We start from the raw sequence: 19076 nt of genomic DNA on the forward strand, positions 1-19076 counted from the left end.
TTGGCTCCTGGTGGTCATAGGCTAACTATGCAAGGACGGTGTCTAACCCCAAACCATGCTAAGTTCCGTGGCAGACATGTCTGGCATTCTAAGGGAGCTCGTAACGGCAAGACATGACCTGGTTTGAGATGTTAGGAGCATAGCAGATTTCTTTAGGTGCCTCGTGCTATGAAGTTTCCGTGTCATGAGCAAGTGGCCCTCTCTTCCTGGTCGGTCAGGGCAGGCACGGTGGGGTCCTGGAGGGCGAGGCTCGAGGTGACTGTCCCCAGCCCCGTGGGGGAGGGGCCAGCTGGGCTGGGCACTTCCTGCCAGGGTCTGCGGTCAGAGACAGTGAGGACACAGCTCTGCAGGAAGTTTCACAACCCCTGTGCTTGGCCCCCCACGAAGCTGTGACTGGGCAGTGGGGGCGGTGACCAGCTGAAGCTGACAGCTTCGGGGATGCTAAGTGATGGTCTGCAGGGGACTTCACTTCTCTGGGCGTCAGTATCCCCCAAATTGGAGGAGTCGCCTGGTGGGTAAGTGTCAGTAAGGGTGTAAAAGCTGGAACTTGGAGCCAGACAGATCTGAGTTTGAAACGCATGTCCCTCACTGTCTCGCTCTGCAATGGAGGTGCACGCTCCTCCGGGCCCCGGTTTCCCCATCTGGAGGCTGGAAGGGTGATTTCCATCTTATGGCCAGTTGTCTGTGAGCTGGTGATGCTGGGGGTGCTGACAGCAGCCGTGGCACTCGACGTCCTCTCTCTCTCTGACAACAAGGGTAAATGTAAACCTCTGCTGTGACACCCCCCACCCCGGGGCAGCTCCTGGTCTCGTCCAGTGCTACCTAAGGACTCAGCACTTTGTCACATTTCTTGTAAAAGCAAATCCATTTCTGTCTCTCTCTCAAAAATTAATAAACATTAAAAAAAAAAAAAGATAAATAGAACTACCCTATGGCCCAGCAATGGCACTACTAGGTATTTATCCAAGGGATACAGGGGTGCTGTTTCGAAGGGACACATGCACCCCAATGTTTACAGCAGCACTATCAACAATAGCCAAAGTATGGAAAGAGCCCCAATGTCCATCGATGGATGAATGGATAAAGAAGATGTGGTGTCTATATACAATGGATTATTACTCGGCGATCAAAAAGAATGAAGTCTTGCCATTTGCAACTACGTGGATGGAACTGGAGGGTATTATGCTAAGCGAAATTAGTCAGCAGAGAAAGAGAAACATCATATGACTTCACTCATAAGTGAGATTTAAGAAACAAAACAGATGAACATAAGGGAAGGGAAGCAAAAGTATAAAAACAGAGAGGGAGACAAACCATAAGAGTCTCTCTCTTTTTTTTAACGTTCATTTATTTTTGAAAGAGAGGTGGGGAGAGACAGAGCGAGAGGGAGACACAGAATCCCAAGCAGGCTCCAGACTCTGAGGGGTCAGCACAGAGCCGGATGTGGGGCTCGAACTCAGGAACCGTGAGATCATGACCTGAACTGAAGTTGGATGCTTAACTGACTGAGCCACCCATGTGCCCCCTGGAGACTCTTAAATACAGAAAACAAACTGAAGGTTGATGGAGGGAGGTGGGTGGGGGGGATGGGCTAGATGTGTGATGGGTATTAGGGAGGGCACTTGTTGGGACGAGCACTGGGTATTATATGTAATGACGAATAACTCAATTCTATTCCTGAAATCATTATTAACTATATGTTAACTAACTTGGATTTAAATTAAAATTAACAAATAAATAAATAAACTAAAAATAAATAAAATACAGAATAATAAAAATGTTTTTTTAATGTTTTATTTATTTTTGAGAGAGAGGGAGAGGGACACACAGAATCCAAAGCAGGCTCCAGGCTCTGAGCTGTCAGCACAGAACCTGAAGCGGGGCTCAAACTCAGGAGCTGTGAAATCATGACCTGAGCCAAAGTCAGACACTTAATGCACTGAGCCACACAGATGCCCCAAAAGGGGACAATTTAATATACATATTATGTTCACATATTTATAAGTTATGATTTGTATGTAATTACAATTTCGTATATAGATATGAAATATTAACATTATGTATATTTGAAAACTTTGTGTGTGTGCATATATATATATATACACACATACGCATATATCTTATATATAATTTTTAAAAGTTTTCCGGGAGATCACAATGTTCACCTCCAGCTGAGAACCAAGGTGGGGACTATCACCCCAGCTTTGATTGGGTTTAGACTTGATTCTGCCTTTAACTCTATTGGTCATGTGACATTGATCAAGTTACCTCTATGGATTTATTGTCTGCTACGTACTATGGGTACCACAGTCCCTGCTTAAGGGTGGTGCAGATTCAGTGAGATAATATTAATGCACTCCACGGTTGGAACAAACTCATTCATTCATTCACTTCCTCATCTATTTTCATAATTAATTTATTCAAACATTAAGATCATCTCTTTTTTTTTTAGTATTTATTTATTTATTTATTTATTTATTTATTATTTTCAGAGAGAGAGAGCATGCAAATGGGGGAGGGACAGAGGAAGAGAGAGAGAAACTTTTTTTTTAATTTTTTTTAATGTTTGAGACAGAGAAAGACAGAGCACGAGCAGGGGAGGGTCAGAGAGAGAGGGAGACACAGAATCCAAAGCAGGCTCCAGGCTCCGAGCTGTCAGCACAGAGCCCGATGCGGGGCTCAAACCCACAAACCGTGAGAACATTACCTGAGCCGCGGTTGAATGCTTAGCCGACTGAGCCACCCAGGTGCCCCTGTTTCTTTCCCCTTACTAACACACTAGAATCTTGTATATTAAAGACATGACATTTTTGTAATCAGAGCAATCACATTTTCTTGGTGGGGGAAAAAAAAAGTCTGAGGAAACGTTTTCAGTGTTTCCTAAATTGACCGTCATAAAAAATCGTCTTTCCTTGTCTTTAGACCCTGAGGCCCTTGGACTCAGAGGCTGGGATGGATTGATTCCTGTGTTTGTAAAAATAGTGCTGAGCTACCCAAGTCCCCAGATATTGTCAATTGTCTTCCTTCCCAAGAGAAAAAAGGACTTATTTGAAAGGAGATGTACGAAGTAGTTATAGATTCAGCTTTCCTCCGCCCTCCTCTCTGCATTCTTAGAAATCTTTTTCCTCCTGCGACAGTGGTGGGGAAGGAGGTCAGAGAGTGAGTCATTCAGGGAAGCTCATATCTAACTTGTAAAGAACCCAGGTTAGGGGTGCCTGGGTGGCTCAGTTGGTTAAGCATCTGACTTTGGCTCAGGTCATGATCTCATAGTTTATGAGTTCAAGCCCCCTGTGACAGGTGAACCTTCAAACATTTTACTAAGTGAAATAAGCCTGACCTAGAAGGTCACATATTATATGGTTTCATTTTTTTTTTAGTTTATTTTTTTATTAAAAAATTTTTAATGTTTTTATTTATTTTTGAGAGAGAGACAGTCAGACAGAGTGCAAGCACGGGAGGGGGAGAGAGAGAGGGAGACACAGAATCTGAAGCAGGCTCCAGGCTCTGAGCTGTCAGCACAGAGCCTGATGCAGGGCTTGAACGCATGAACCGTGAGATCATGACCTGAGTGGAAGTCAGATGCTTAACTGACTGAGGCACCTAGGTGCCGCTAAAAGAATTTTTTTTTTAGGTTTTTATTTATTTTTGAGAGAGAGAGAGAGAGAGAGAGAGACAGAGCATGAGCAGGGGAGGGGCAGAGAGAGAGGGAGACACAGAATCGGAAGCAGGCTCCAGGCTCCGAGCTGTCAGCACAGAGCCCGACATGAGGCTCAAACTCATGATTCAAGAGATCACCTGAGCCAAAGTCGGATGCTGAACCAACTGAGCCACCCAGGTGCCCCTGAACTGTACGTTTTAAAATAGGTAAAGTGGTAAATGTTGTGCAGTGTGTATTTTTACCTCAATAAAAAAAAAAAAAAATGCTCCATGGCTCCCCATTGCCCTCGGGATTGAGTCCAAGCATCACTCAAGGTGTTTCTGACCTGTCTTGGTACTCTCACCTACTTCATCTCCTGATGTTGTCCTGCTCTCCCTTCTACCTGCCAGACCCCCCTGGCCCCTCAGCATCCCCCCGCCCACAACCTGCCCAGCTGTGGTTCCCTCCCCTGCTGAACCCTGCTCACCCTTCAAGACTCACTTCACACACCATGTCCTGCAGAAGGCTTCCTGAACTCTCCAGTCTGCATTTTGTCCCCTCCGTAGCATCTTCCACACTCTGAACTCCACACGCTTGTGTATCTGTTTATTTGTGTTCCTTTATTTTGTCTCCATTAGACAGGAAGTCCCACAGAGGCAGAGAATTTGCTCGTCTGTCGGGGAGACTTCTGGCGGCCGCAGCACTTAGTGAAGGTAGGAAGATCGAAGTAGGTCACGTTTGAGGGTCAGAGCCCAATACCTCACCTCTGAGATTCCCAGTTTACCAAAGTTACGTAAGGACTTGTCCTGCGGCCTACTTCTCCATCCTTTGCTGGGCCTTTAGAGGTTTGGAGTCAAGGTAAGGTGACTCTCCCAGGGTCACTCTGCTGGTGCGGTGGAGAGGTGCGGGGCCCGGGAGAGGGGCCCCCGTGGGATCTCCATGTGGCACCACTGACCCTGGAAAGTCCGCAAGAACTCTCCCCAGCATGCAAGTCAGGTGGTTGCTGGCTTGCACAGAAACACTCACGGACTCTCTGCTCCCTGTGGGGGCCGCTCATCTCTCTGAGTCCTGGCGGAATAACGTTCCTGATTCCCTGTCTCCTGCCTCGTGTCCACTGTCTTATCCTCCTGATAAATCCAGACCAGTAATAATAGTTGAAAAATTCCTGCACAACATTCCATGAAATTCCCCACCCTTCATCAAGCACTTCACCATTTCCATATGAAAGTGAGGCAAGGGGGGCACCCGGGTGACTTCGGCTCAGGTCACGATCTCACGGTCCGTGAACTCGAGCCCCGCGTCGGGCCCCGCGCTGACGGCTCAGAGCCTGGAGCTGCTTCGGATTCTGTGTCTCCCTCTCTCTCCGCCCCTGCCCCACTCGCATTCTGTGTCTTTCTCTCTCAAAAATAAATTAACATTAAAAAGATTAAAGTCTTACTTTCCATTCCAAGTAGTTTAACAAAATATATTTATTTATCTATTTTCTCCAAACTGTGCCCTCCCTTAGGTAATGTCTCCATCTTGGGTCACATAAAATGCTATATACATGTGTGATTCATTCATTATACGGCTCATCAAATATAAGAGGGGCATTTACTGTATTCCAGGTGCTGTTCTAGTTGCTGGGAAGAAAACGGTGATCAAAATAGTTTGGGCTATGGGGCGGCTAGTCAGTTAAGTCATGATTGCACGGTTTATGGGTTCAAGCCCTACATCAGAGTCTCGGCTGTCAGCAGAGCCATGTAGGATCCTGTCTCCTCTTTCTCTGCCCCTTCCCCATTTGTGCTCTCTCTCCCTCAAAAATAAATACAATATTCAAAAAACAACAACAACAAAACCCTATTTGGGGTTCAGTTGAACCCCATTCCCAGGGTAACCGATATCTTTTTTTTTTTTTTAAGGTTTATTCAGTTTTCAGAAACAGAGAGAGACAGAGCACGGGCAGGGGAGGGGTAGAGAGAGAGGGAGACACAGAATCTGAAGCAGCTCCAGGCTCCGAGCTATCAGCACAGAGCCTGACACGGGGCTCGAACTCGCAAACCATGAAGTCATGATCTGAGCCAAAGTTGGATGCTTAACCAATTGAGCCACCCATGCACCCTTTTTTTTATATCTGGCTTCCCTTGCTTAACATTATGCCCACAGGCTTTATCCATATTATTTCTTGCAGCTGTGGTTTGTTTCTCCTCCTTGTTTAAGGCATTGGAATTGGGAATCCTAGTTCCAGCCCACCGCATCCTAAGTGAAACAATGCTGGTTTGACTGTCTCCTAAAGTAATTATGTCCCTCTGCCAGTCAGTCTGGGCTACAGTACTGGCAGTAACCAATGAGCCCTCCACCTTCCTGACTTATGGCAATGTTGTTCACATGCACGGCCCCTATAGCAACATTGTTCACATACATGGTCCCCGGGAGCCTGTTAGCTGTGGCTTCATCTGTATCTTTTTCATTCCTGGCCCAAGGCAGAAAAAAGAGTCTGTATCAGTCCCTTGTGCTGCTATAACAAATCACATGTCCACTCTACATGTGGACTATCTTACAGTTTGGGAGGTCAGAAGTTTGAAACAGGGCTAAAATCGGGGTGTCAGCAGGCTGTGCCGTCGGAGGCTCTGGGTGAGAATCCGTTTCGTCGCCTTTTCCAGCCATCATCACATCACTCCTCCTTCTGCTCCCGTCGCCCTTGCCCTCCGACTCTGGTCCTCCTTGTGACTTTCCTGAGCCCATCTGAACCATCCGGGGTAATGTCCCCATCTCATGAGCCTGACATTTTTTTTTTTAATTTTTTTTCAACGTTTATTTATTTTTGGGACAGAGAGAGACAGAGCATGAACGGGGGAGGGACAGAGAGAGAGGGAGACACAGAATCGGAAACAGGCTCCAGGCTCTGAGCCATCAGCCCGGAGCCTGACGCGGGGCTCGAACTCCCGGACCGCGAGATCGTGACCTGGCTGAAGTCGGACGCCTAACCGACTGCGCCACCCAGGCGCCCCTCATGAGCCTGACATTTAATTGCATCTGCAAAGTCTTTTTTGCTCTGTAAGGTAGCATATCACAGGCTCCCGGGATTGGGACACAGACACCTTTGGGGGACCATTGCTCTGCCTACTTACCACACAGTCCCCCTCTGGGATATGGCAGTCTTGTGGCTGAGAAAAGAGAAAATAGCAGACTCCTGCGGTCAGGTTTGTAACGTTTCCACCTAGAAGAGAAGTTTGCCCACACGGGTTGACGTTTCACACTCACGCTTGCTCACGGACCATCTGCTCATGCAGGTGGCCTGTCCAAGCCTGATACCAGCAGAATAGGGGGGGGGGGGGGTCTAACCACCAGGAGGGCAGTGACTAGCTTGAGGATACTGCAAAGGCCCATGGGCAGGGAGAGATAGGAAGGAGTGTGGGGAGCCGGGAAGAGGGAGCAGAAGTGAAATTCTTTCTCTCGGTGGACAACTCCTGGGATTTCCTAATCTGCCCAGCTTCCTCTTCTTGGAAGGGAACACCCACCGGTGCGTGGGGCCCAGGCGTCACCTGCAGGGTGAGGAAGCTCTATTTCATCACAAGGACTGTCCTCTCTCGCTCCTCCAGTCTCGCCTGCAGCGGATCAGACGGTGGGCATGTTGGAATCGCACACCTCGTGTGGACACACTCCAGGCTCCTGCTGCTGTCCCTTGGGGTTCACGACGCCCCCATGCCCCGAGCCCCGCTTAGCGACAGCCTCTGTCGCCTCTCCGCCTACCTGGAAGAGCTGGAGGCCGTGGAGCTGAAGAAGTTCAAGCTGTACCTGGGCGCGTTGCCGGAGGCTGAGGGGAGCAGGATCCCCTGGGGGAAGCTGGAGCCAGCGGGGCCCCTGGACACCGCACAGCTGCTGGTGGCTCACTGCGGGCCGGGCGCGGCCTGGCCACTGGCGCTGGGCCTCTTCCAGCGCATCAACCGGCGGGACCTGTGGGAAAGAGGACAGAGAGAGGACCCGGTGAGGGGTAAGGAGGCGCTGGGCAGTCAGGCCGCACCCCGACAGCTCCCTTCCTTGGCTTCTCGCCTCTGCCCTTGGCCTTGCTGGGGCCACGTTGGGTGCGCAATGCCCAGGCTCCAAGGTCTTTGCCGGGAAAATTCCTACTTATCCGTAGAGCCCTGGAGGCAATACCCTCTTTGTGAGTTCTTTCCTCTGCCCTGTCCCACCCCTCGTCCTCGAGGGCCGTGTCTTCTGTCCTAAGAGATAGTTGGGCTGCTGATCAGACGCTTCTGATTTCCTCCTATAACAAGGCATGCACGTTGCAAAATGATGCGTGCTGTGTTGTGAATGTTGTGTGATAGATATGATTATTATTACACCTATCATAGAGGTGAGAAAACTGAGGCTCAGAAAACCACCAGTTGCCTCCAGACAAGAGCTGCCAAGATAAAACATGGAATGCTTTTTTTTAAATTAATATTTATTCATTTTTAAGACAGAAAGAGAGGGGCGCCTGTGTGGCTCAGTCAGTTAAGCATCTGACTTCGGCTCAGGTCATGATCTCGTGGTCCATGAGTTCGAGCCCCGCGTCGGGCTCTGTGCTGACAGCTCAGAGCCTGGAGCTTGTTTCTGTGTCTCCCTCTCTCTCTGACCCTCCCCCATTCATGCCCTGTCTCTCTCTGTCTCAAAAATAAATAAACGTTAAAAAAATTTTTTTAAAAAAGACAGAAAGAGACAGGGAGAGAGCATGAGTGGAGGAAGGGCAGAGAGAGAGGGAGACACAGAATCTGAAGCAGGCTCCAGGCTCTGAGCTGTCAGCACAGAGTCGGACACAGGGCTTGAATCCACGAACCGTGAGAACGTGACCTGAGCCAAAGACAGACGCTTAACCCACTGAGCCACCCAGGCGTCCATTTACAAACTCCTTATTGGAAATTCAAATAATGTACAAGTGTAAAGCCCCTCCCTTTTCCCATTCCATCTAAACTTCTCCCAGCATTAAGAACTGATAACTATTTCTCCAGACTGAGTCCTTTCTTTAAAAAAAAAAATTTTTTTTTAATGCTTATTTATTTTTGAGAGAGAGAGAGAGAGGAGGAGGAGGAGGAGGAGGAGGAGGAGGGGCAGAGAGAGAGGGAGACACAGAATCTGAAGCAGGCTCCAGGCTCTGAGCTGTCAGCACAGAGCCCGACATGGGGCTTGAATTCATGAACAGTGAGATCATGACCTGAACCGAAGCCGGACGCTCAGCCGAATGAGTCATCCAGGTGCCCCAATTTTTAAATTTTTTAAAATGTTTATTTATTTTTGAAAGAGTGCAAGTGGGGGAGGGGCAGAGAAAGAGGGAGTCAGAATCTGAAGCATTCTCCAGGATCTGAGCTGTCAGCACAGAGCCCAACATGGGGCTCAAATCCATGGACCACAAGATCATGACCTGAGCTGAAGTCAGTCACTTAACCAACTGAGCCATCCAGGCGCCCCTCTTTTTTTCTTTAAAGTAATCCCTAGAGGGGCCCCTGGGTGGCTCAGTTGGTTGAGCATCCGACTTCAGCTCAGGTCATGATCTCACAGTCTGTGAGTTCAAGCCCTGTGTCGGGCTCTGTGCTGACAGCTCAGAGCCTGGAACCTGCTTCAGATTCTGTGTCTCCCTCTCTCTCTGCCCCTCCCCTGCTCATGCTCTGTTTCTCTCTCTGTCAAAAATAAATAAACATTAAAAAAAATTAAAGTAATCCCTAGAGATGCCCAATGTTGGGCTCAAGTTCATCACCCTGAGATGAAGAGTCGCATACTCTACAGACTGAGCCAGCCCGGTGCTTCCTTTGTTTCTAGCTTTTTTGTTTTGTTTTGTTTTGTTTTGTTTTTGATGTTCATTTGTTTATTTTGAGAGAGAGAGAAAGTGAGCACATGCAAATTGGGGAGGGGCACACAGAGAGAGAAACCCAAGCAGGCTCCACACTGTCAGCCCAGAACCCGATGTGGGGCTCAAACCCATGAACCGTGAGATCATGACCTGGGCCAAAACCAAGAGTCAGATGCTTACCTGACTGAGCCACCCAGGCGCCCCTGTTTTGCTTCTTTAAAGTTGCCATCCGAATAAGTGTGAAGTCTGATTCCTATCACTTTTGATTGGTTTTACTGGGGCATCATATCAGAGTCCTTGTTTCCCCAAACCTCACACATCCAGGCTTTGTCAAATCCCAGCACTTACAGCTCTAAGCATTTCCCCCCACTTCTGCGCCCAGCGCCCAGAGGGTGACCCACCTTGCACGTGGCTGACTGCCACCTGCTATGCTTGCCCCTCACCCCTCACCTCTCCTTACAGGCTTTCCCCACTCAGCAGGCACAATAATCTTTACAACCATGGATTAAATCACCCCCTCCCTTGCTTTCAAGCCTCCAGTAGCCTCCTGCTGTGAGTAGATTGTAATCCAAATTGCTCAAGGTGTTCCTACAAGGCCCGCTGAGCCAGTCTCTCCAAACCCACCCAGCACTTACCCCGAAGCTCGTTGCTGTTGTGTCATTGTTCTTCCCCAGGACCTTTACACTTGCTGCCTTAGGTTGTTTTTATTTTGTTTTGTTTTGTTTTTTTTCTGCTTAGAATGGCCCTGCTCACATATCTGGCCCTTTGCCATTCAGATCTCAGATTAAGTACCTTATCCTCTGTTCTGATCACCCCCTATTCACCCCACTGGTGAAGGAGACATATCCCACCCTAAGTGGTTTCAGATGGCTGAACACCGACACCAAACACAGGATGGATGAGACTAACATTTGTCGCATACACTCACAGCTCAGAAGAGGAGACCCCATGCACCATGGGAGTCTCACTGGGTTGATTTCAGAAAGGTAGTGAACCTCAAGGGGCTGCAGGAGGCAGCCTTTGTAGACAGAGGAGTGTGGGGGCTTTGGGATTGTTGGAAGAGGACAATGTTGGCTTGTCTGGATAATTTCACGGGCCAGCAGGGAACTGGAACTCGGGAGAATGAGGACCAGTGAGGTGCAGTCGGTCTAGGAGGTGGGGATGAGGCAGCTGGTCCAATTCTAGTAGGAACACTAGCCAAAGGGGCAGGCTGTGTCACTAGGTGGGGACACACCTGGCCAGAGCACGGGAACTCACACTGAGGCTTACACTCTGGGGTCCTGTGAGATCAAAGATGTCCAGGAAGCACTTGGAATATTTGATCTTACAATACACCCACAGAAAAGCCATTCTTGCACCCAAACTAAAATACTACTCTTAATTACTCTGTCATGTATTCTTATTTCATTGTAAAGACAATTTCCATCATTATCTGAAGTTTTGTGAAGTGTTTCCTTTTTTTTCTTTTTTTTGAAAGAGAGAAAGAGAGAGAGAGGGAGAGAAGAATCTTAAGCAGGCTCCACACTCAGCACAGAGCCCGATGCATGGCTCAATCCCAGGATCCTGGGATCACAACCTGAGCCAAAATTAACAGATGCTCAACTGACTGAGCGACCCAGGCTCTCCTGAAAAGGTTGTTTTTTATGTGCTCAACTCTCCACACCATAGAGAGTAAGGTCCACGGGGTAGAGACCTTGTGTCTTGTTTATTGCTATGTATCCAATGCTAGGAAAATGCATGGATAACACTGGTGCCCAAAATAGGTATATTTTTTGGATGGCTGGATGAATGGATGGATGGGGTAGGTGGGTGGGTGGATGGATGGAATGGGAGGATGGGTAGGTGGATGGATGGGTGGATGGGTGAATGGATGGGTGGGTGGGTGGAGGGATGGATGGAGGGATGGGTGGATGGATGTATGTATGGGTGGGTGGGTAGATGGATGGGTGGATGGGTGGATGGAGGGATGGGTGGATGGATGGGTGGATGGATGGGTGGATGGATGGAGGGATGGATGGATGGGTGGATGGGCAGATCGATGGATGGATGGATGGGTGGGTGGATGGATGGGTGGGTGGATGGGTAGATGGATGGATGGAGATGGACGGATGGTTGGATGGATGGGTGGGTGGATGGATGAATGGATTAATGGGTGGGTGGGTGGTGGATGGAGGGATGGAGGGGTGGATGGGTGGATGGGTGGATGTATGGGTAGATGGAGGATGGAGATGGATGGATGAATGGATGGATGGATGGATGGATGCATGGATGGGTGGATGAATGGATGGATAGATGGATGAGGTGTGGGCAAGGACTGAAGGAGAGGGAGGAAATCCAAGCTGACTCACAACTTCCTGCCTGAAAGGATTTGTTGGATCGATGGAGGTGCTGATCCCCACAATGTGTACCCAGGAAGGAGAGTGGGTTATGGAGAGCAAGTGTTTTCAACAGTAATGCATGTGAGGTGAATGCCAAACATTCTGGGGTGTGGGTGGACAGAGAATTATCATGTAGACAGTCTGATGTAATAGTAACTAGTATTTTTTTAATTGACATATAAGCTATATTAGCTTCAGGTGTTCAAAGTAGCTAATATTATTGAGAGCTAGCCAGATATATGCTAGCTGATCTTCCAAAATTTCTCTTCCAGATACTCCACCTGATGGCTCATCCTCACTGGAGAGCCAGTCAGTATGTTGTCTGGAAGTCTTTCCTGGAACTCCAAGGAAAGGTGAGTCATGAGCCATGTATCTGGTAGAATACACAAGGCTACACGTATCAGACTGTCCAATGGACTAGATCAAGCAAAAAAAAAAAAATATTTAATGTTTGCATTAAAGAAAAGCATAACAAGACATCTTGACATGGGTGGTTTCTGCACATAAACTCTGCCTTATGTGGCCAGTTAGCAACACGATCAAATCCCTAACTTCCTGCTGTTACACTTGTCCTAAGATTTGTCACCTCATGGTTGCAAGATGGCAACCAAACCATTTCATGCAAGTGAATTCCAAGCAGGGAAAAAAAAAAAGAGAGACAAAAGATTTTCCTCTTCATGAGAGTATCATTTTTTTAAATTTATTTTATTTTGAGAGAGAGAGAGAGAGAGAGAGACAGAGAGACAGACAGACAGCAGGGGAGGGGCAGAGAGAGAAGGAAGGAGTGAGAATCTCAAGCAGGCTCCACACTGTCAGCACAGAGCCCAATGCAGGGCTCGAACTCATGAACTGTGAGATCGTGACCTGAGCCAAGATCAAGAGTCAGTTGCTCAACTGACTGAGCCACCCATTCACCCATCCATCCACCCATAAAATCTTTTCAACAAGCTTCCCCCTTCCCGGTGGTCATCCCTTTGCACCTCATTGGTTGGAACTGGGGCACATTCCCAGACCAGCCACTGGCAACAGGGAATGAGATTGTTCATGACTGGTTTAGCCAAACTGTGATTCATACTCTGGGGCTTGTGAAGGGACAGCATATGGCTGGTATCAGGCATCAGCTCCCGGGGCATCTGGCTGGCTCAGTAGTGGAGCAAGTGACTCTTGATCTCTGGGTGGTGAGATAGAGCCCCACTTTCAGTGTAGAGATTGCTTTAAAATAAAATCTAAAAAGGGGCTCCTGGGTGGCTCAGTCGGTTAAGCGGCCGACTTCAGCTCAGGTCATGATCTCACAGTTAGTGAGTTCAAGTCCCACATCGGGCTCTGTGCTGACAGCTCAGAGCCTGGAGCCTGCTTCAGATTCTGTGTCTCTGTCTCTCTCTGTTCCTCCCCCACTCACACTATGTCTCTCTCTCTCAAAAATAAAAAGAGATTAAAAATTATTTTTAAAAACCTAAAAAAAAAAAAAAAAGAACAGCATCCATCACCTTAATAAAATTGGGACTGTTGGTGAAGAAGAAATGAGTATGGGCTGCTGGACAGAGAGTATCATTGTCAACAAGAACACAAATGATTCTGGACATCTTTCAAAGGTGTCTTTATGCACTGGGCATAGCACATGGCCAATATGTGGTAACTCCATTTTCGTTCTCATCATTATTTTAAACTTTTCTATTTTCCTGATATTCCCCATGTCTGAAAATAAGAGCCCTTTCTCTACAGGAAAACACTAGGACTTCTACAAAATCCAAGCATTACTGTCACAATTACCTTTGTTCAATTAAAAAAAAATGTAGGGGTGCCTGGGTGGCTTAGTCGGTTAAGGGTCCGACTTCAGCTCAGGTCATGATCTCATGGTTCGTGGGTTCGAGCCCTGCATCATGATCTATGCTGATGGTTCAGAGCCTGGAGCCTGTTTCGGATTCTGTGTCTCCTTCTCTCTCTGTCTCTCCCCACTAGTGCTCTCTCTCTCTCTCTCTCTCAAAAATAAAATATTAAAAAAAATAAATACAATAAATTTAAAAAAAACCTTTCTACATGAAATAGAATCACCATTGATGAAAGGGAAGTGCAAATGGTATATTTATAAACTCAGAAGTATTGATATTTATCAATACACATTAAGGGAGGAATAAGATAACTTTATCAGCGGATGAATGGATCAACAAAATATGGTATATATACATACAATGGAATATTATTCAGACTTAAAATGGAATGAAATTTTGTCTTTTTTAAAAAATTTTTTTTAACGTTTATTTATTTTTGAGACAGAGAGAGACAGAGCATGAATGGGGGAGGGACAGAGAGAGAGGGAGACACAGAATCGGAAGCAGGCTCCAGGCTCCGAGCCATCAGCCCAGAGCCTGACACGGGGCTCGAACCCACAGACCGAGAGATCGTGACCTGAGCCGAAGTCGGACACTTAACCGACTGAGCCACCCAGGCGCCCCAAAATGGAATGAAATTTTGATACTTGCTACAGCATAGATGTACTTCAAAAACATTATGCTAAGTCAGGGGCACCTGGGTGGCTCAGCTGGTTAAGCATCCATCCATCCACCCATAAAATCTTTTCAATAAGCTTCCCCCTTCCCAGTGGTCTCTTGGTCTCAGCTTGAGACTCTCCACCTTGAGACTCTTGGTCTCAGCTCAGGTCTTGATCTCAGGATTCAAGCCCTGCATTGGATTGTAAGAAAAAAGAAAACATTATGTTAAGTCAAATGAGCCAATACAATTCCACTTATATGAGGTACTTAAATAAGTCACACTGGAGACAGAGAGTGGACCAGGGGCTGGGGGTGGGGGAGGAATGGGGAGTTAGTGTTTAATAGGCACAGAGTTTCTGTTGAGGACGAACGAAAATTTCTGGAAATGGACCGTGCTGATGATTGCACAACGTTGTGAATGTGCTTAATATCATTGAGTCAGTCTTACCCTTAAAAACAGTTAAAATGCTACATTTTATGTGTATTTTCCTAGAATTCAAAATAAAAGAGTGCATGCATTCCTTTTGAGAGAGTCCCAGGATCAAATTTAGATCTCTTTTTTAGCCTTCCTTTAGGCAGGAACCATTCCTTTAGGTCCAATATTATGGACCTCTGGGGACATTCAACTACAAAAGGATGATTGCTTTTTTTTTTTTTTTTTTTTTTTTTGAGAGGGAGAGATAGCAGGGGAGGGGCAGAGAGAGAGAATCCCAAACAGGTTCTGCACTGTCACTGCAGAGCCCAATGTGGGGCTCAAACTCACAAACTGTGAGTGAGACACGACCTGAGCCAAAATCAAGAGTCAGATGCTTAACTGACTTAGCCACCCAGCCACCCTGGCCTCCACCCACAGGATGGTCGTAGCTGGTGCCCCACCCCTCAGTTGCTAGGGCCCAAAATATCTCCAGACCTTGCTAGAAACCCCCTAGGGGAGGACACAATCATCCTGGTGAGCACCACTGTTCTAGATTGTGCATTCACATCTCTACCAAGTAGATTTCCCCAAAGAGACATTTAGCAAAGGGCTTAGAGAGCAGACAAGTTCTCCAGTGCCCATGCACAGCGGCCTTTTTTCAAAGGCGGAAACCTTGGGAGCGCTGCCTTCTCAAACTTCAGCGTGCAGGCAAATCAGACAGCAGTCCCGGTAGGGATGCAGTTCGGGGTTCTGTAGCTGGGGAGTGGGGCTCACTTTCCCATTTGCGACCAGCTCCTTGTGGGCCCATGTGGGATTTCAGTATCTTCCCCGGGAGGACCCGAGTGAACCCGTGGCTGAGGCTGACAGCCTCCTCTAGGTGCCCTTGCTGTGTTCCATCAGCAGGTGCTGGAGGTGCTCCAGGACGTGGACACCCCGTTTGAGTCGCCAGGATAGACTCCTGTGCCCGAGGACAGTTTCCCTGTTAGTGCCTTTGCTTCCCATGAGAACAGTACCAAGCCCCCCAGGCTCCATCCAGAAAAGCATCCCGAGGATATTGCAGAACAAATAGGCACCAAGAGACCGTGGTTTGCTTTCGCCCTCCGATCCACGAACAGTGGCTGATGAGTCTCCCATGGACCCCCCTCCTCACTCCCCTCCCTTAGATCCCCGGGAAACCTACAAGGACTACGTCCGCAGGAAGTTTCGGCTGATGCAAGACCGAAATGCGCGCCTGGGGGAGTGCGTCAACCTCAGCCGCAGGTACACCCGCCTCCTCCTGGTGAAGGAGCACTCAACTCCCATGTGGGCCCAGCAGAAGCTTTTGGACACAGGCTGGGGACAGGCAAGAGCCGTGGGGCACCAGGCCAGCCTCATCCAGATGGAGACCCTCTTTGAGCCGGACGAGGAGCGCCCCGAGCCCCCGCGCACTGTGGTCCTGCAGGGAGCGGCCGGGATGGGCAAGTCCATGCTGGCCCACAAAGTGATGCTCGACTGGGCCGATGGGAAGCTCTTCCAAGGCAGGTTTGATTATCTCTTCTACATCAACTGCAGGGAGATGAACCAGAGCACCTCGGAGCAGAGCGCCCAAGACCTCATCTCCAGCTGCTGGCCGGAGCCCAGCGTGCCCCTCCAGGAGCTTGTCCGAGTCCCCGAGCGCCTCCTGTTCATCGTCGATGGCTTCGACGAGCTAAAACCCTCTTTCCACCACCCTCAGGGCCCCTGGTGCCTCTGCTGGGAGGAGAAACGGCCCACTGAGCTTCTCCTCCGCAGCCTGCTTGGGAAGAAGCTGCTGCCTGAGCTGTCCATGATCATCACCACCAGGCCCACGGCTCTGGACAAGCTCCAGCGCTTGCTGGAGCATCCCAGGCACGTGGAGATCCTGGGCTTCTCGGAGGCCGAGAGGCGGGAGTACTGCTACAAGTATTTCCACAATGCAGAGCAGGCCGCTCAAGTCTTCAGCTTCATGAGGGACAACGAGCCCCTGTTCACTCTGTGCTTTGTCCCCATGGTGTGCTGGGTCGTGTGCACCTGCCTCAAGCAGCAGCTGGAGGACGGGGGGCTCCTACGACAGACGTCCAGGACCACCACGGCCGTGTACCTGCTCTACCTCCTGAGTCTGATGCAGCCCAAGCCGGGGAGCCCCACCCTGCACCCCCCGGCCAACCAGAGGGCGCTGTGCTCTCTGGCGGCGGACGGCGTCTGGAATCAGAAGATCCTCTTTGAGGAGCAGGACCTCCGGAAGCATGGCCTCGATGGGGCAGATGTCTCCTCCTTCCTCAACATGAACATCTTCCAGAAGGACATCAACTGTGAAAAGTTCTACAGCTTCATCCACCTCAGCTTCCAGGAATTCTTTGCCGCCATGTACTACATCCTGGGCGCCGGGGAGACCGGGTCCAGCCCAGAGCAGAGCGTGACGAGGCTGTTGGCGGAGTACGGGTTTTCGGGAAGGAGCTTCTTGGGGCTCACCGTGCGCTTCCTGTTTGGCCTCCTGAACGAGGAGACAAGGAGCTACCTGGAGAAGAGTCTCTGCTGGGAGGTCTCGCCTCACGTCAAGCTGGAGCTGCTGGCCTGGATCCAAAGCAAAGCTCGGAGCGAGGGCTCCACCCTCCAGCAGGGCTCCCTGGAGCTCTTCAGCTGCCTGTACGAGATCCAGGAGGAGGAGTTTATCCAACAAGCCCTGAGCCACTTTCGAGTGCTTGTCGTCGGCAACATCACCACCAAGATGGAGCACGTGATTGCCTCCCTGTGCGTGAAAAACTGCAGGAACGCCCTGACCGTGCGGCTGCACGGGGCTGCCTACAGCCCGGAAGAGCACGGTGGCGGGAAATGGACTTCTGGGCCCCAGGCGCTACCCGCACCGTCGTAAGTACCCGGTGGGGCTCGCTCTCCAGGTTCATGATCTCAGCTGGGGATGATTTTTGCCCCCACCCCAGGAGACACTTGGCAATATCCGGGGAAGGGTTGGGTGGTCACCACTAGAGGCGGTGGGGGGAGGGGAGGTTGCTGTGGTATCTGGAGGGAAGAGGCCAGGGATGCTACAAAGATATCCCACCGGGGGCGCCTGGGTGGCTCAGTTGGTTAAACGTCTGACTTCGGCTCAGGTCACGATCTCACGGTTTGTGGGTTGGAGCCCCATGTAGGGCTCTGTGCTGACAGCTCGGAGCCTGGAGCCTGCTTCACATTCTGTGTCTCCCTCTCTCTCTGCCCCTCCCCCGCTCATGCTCTCTCTCTGTCTCTGTCTCTCAAAAATAAATAAACATTAAAAAAAAAAAAAAGACATCCCACCGTGCCCAGGACGGCCCCCTAAAACACAGGATGGTGTGGTCCTCACGTTGTCAACAGTGTCCAGGTTAGTGTCCTGCTCCTAATCAGGACTCGTTAGGACTAAATTGGGGCCCCTGTCAAGGACAGTGTTTCCAGCCAACAAATGTTATCACGGGCACTTTCCTACAGAGTCCAGACAGCGGTGAACACGCCAGTGGTGCCCCCTGCCAGGACTAACATCCTCATGGGAAGGGAGAGAGCCAAGGGCAGTAAATAAGTCAACAGGCAAACGAGCAAACAAGACTCGATCATTAGGGTAGTTTCATATAGAGAGAACTGCTATGAGGAAAATAAAACAGGGTGGGGTGATAGGCGGCGACAGGGAGGGCTGGGCGGTGTGAAGGGGGTGGATGAAGGAAGGAAGATCTCAGGAAGTGACTCTTTGAGCTTTTTGGCTAAGATTTTTTTTTTTAATTAAAAATTTTTTTAATGTTTATTTTTGAGAGAGACAGAGTGTGAACGGGGGAGGGGCAGGGAGGGAGGGAGACAGAATCTGAAGCAGGCTCCAGGCTCTGACTTGTCAGCACAGAGCCTGAGGCAGGGCTTGAACCCACGGACCGTGAGATTGTGACCTGAGCCGAAGTCGGATGCTTAAGGAAGTGAGCCACCCGGGTGCCCCACTAAGACTTTGTTTTGGTTTGGGTTCCCCAAGGAGTAACCCTTAGACAAAAGGATTTGAATGTAAGTAGAATAAGAGAGGAAAGTCATCCTTTTTCCTTCCTTCCACCCTCTTAGGTGCAGAACAGAGGCCTGTAAATTAAACTCACAAAAGACAGATTCACAGAGAAAAACAAAGAGAAGTTCATTAGGTGTTTACTAATTCCGGGGCACCTGGCTAGCTCAGTTGGTAGAACATGTGACTTCTGATCTTGGGGTCATGAGTTCAAGCCCCAGGTTGGGCACACACACAAAAAAAAGGTTTATTAGTTCATCTGCACTTACACGGGGGAGTACCCAGAGATGAGTAACTCAAAGGGCTGGCTAGAACCTGGGCTTTTATAGCGTCCTAACACAAGAACAATAC

General features: G+C 49.2%; 1 protein-coding gene across 5 annotated transcripts in view; it reads left to right on the forward strand.

The window, feature by feature from the left end:
• Positions 1-7242: 7242 nt before the first annotated feature.
• NLRP12 (NLR family pyrin domain containing 12) overlaps positions 7243-19076 on the forward strand; it is a 31078-nt gene continuing 19244 nt past the window's right edge. For all 5 annotated transcript variants that reach the window (XM_047834163.1, XM_047834164.1, XM_047834165.1 and 2 more), the window contains exons 1-3: positions 7243-7610; positions 12094-12174; positions 15889-17590. In XM_047834163.1, the coding sequence (XP_047690119.1) occupies positions 7322-7610; positions 12094-12174; positions 15889-17590 (2072 nt within the window). In that variant the 5' untranslated portion in view covers positions 7243-7321. The remainder of the gene's footprint in view (positions 7611-12093; positions 12175-15888; positions 17591-19076) is intronic.

The sequence above is a fragment of the Prionailurus viverrinus genome, chromosome E2 (assembly GCF_022837055.1).
Source record: "Prionailurus viverrinus isolate Anna chromosome E2, UM_Priviv_1.0, whole genome shotgun sequence".
Taxonomy (NCBI): domain Eukaryota; kingdom Metazoa; phylum Chordata; class Mammalia; order Carnivora; family Felidae; genus Prionailurus; species Prionailurus viverrinus.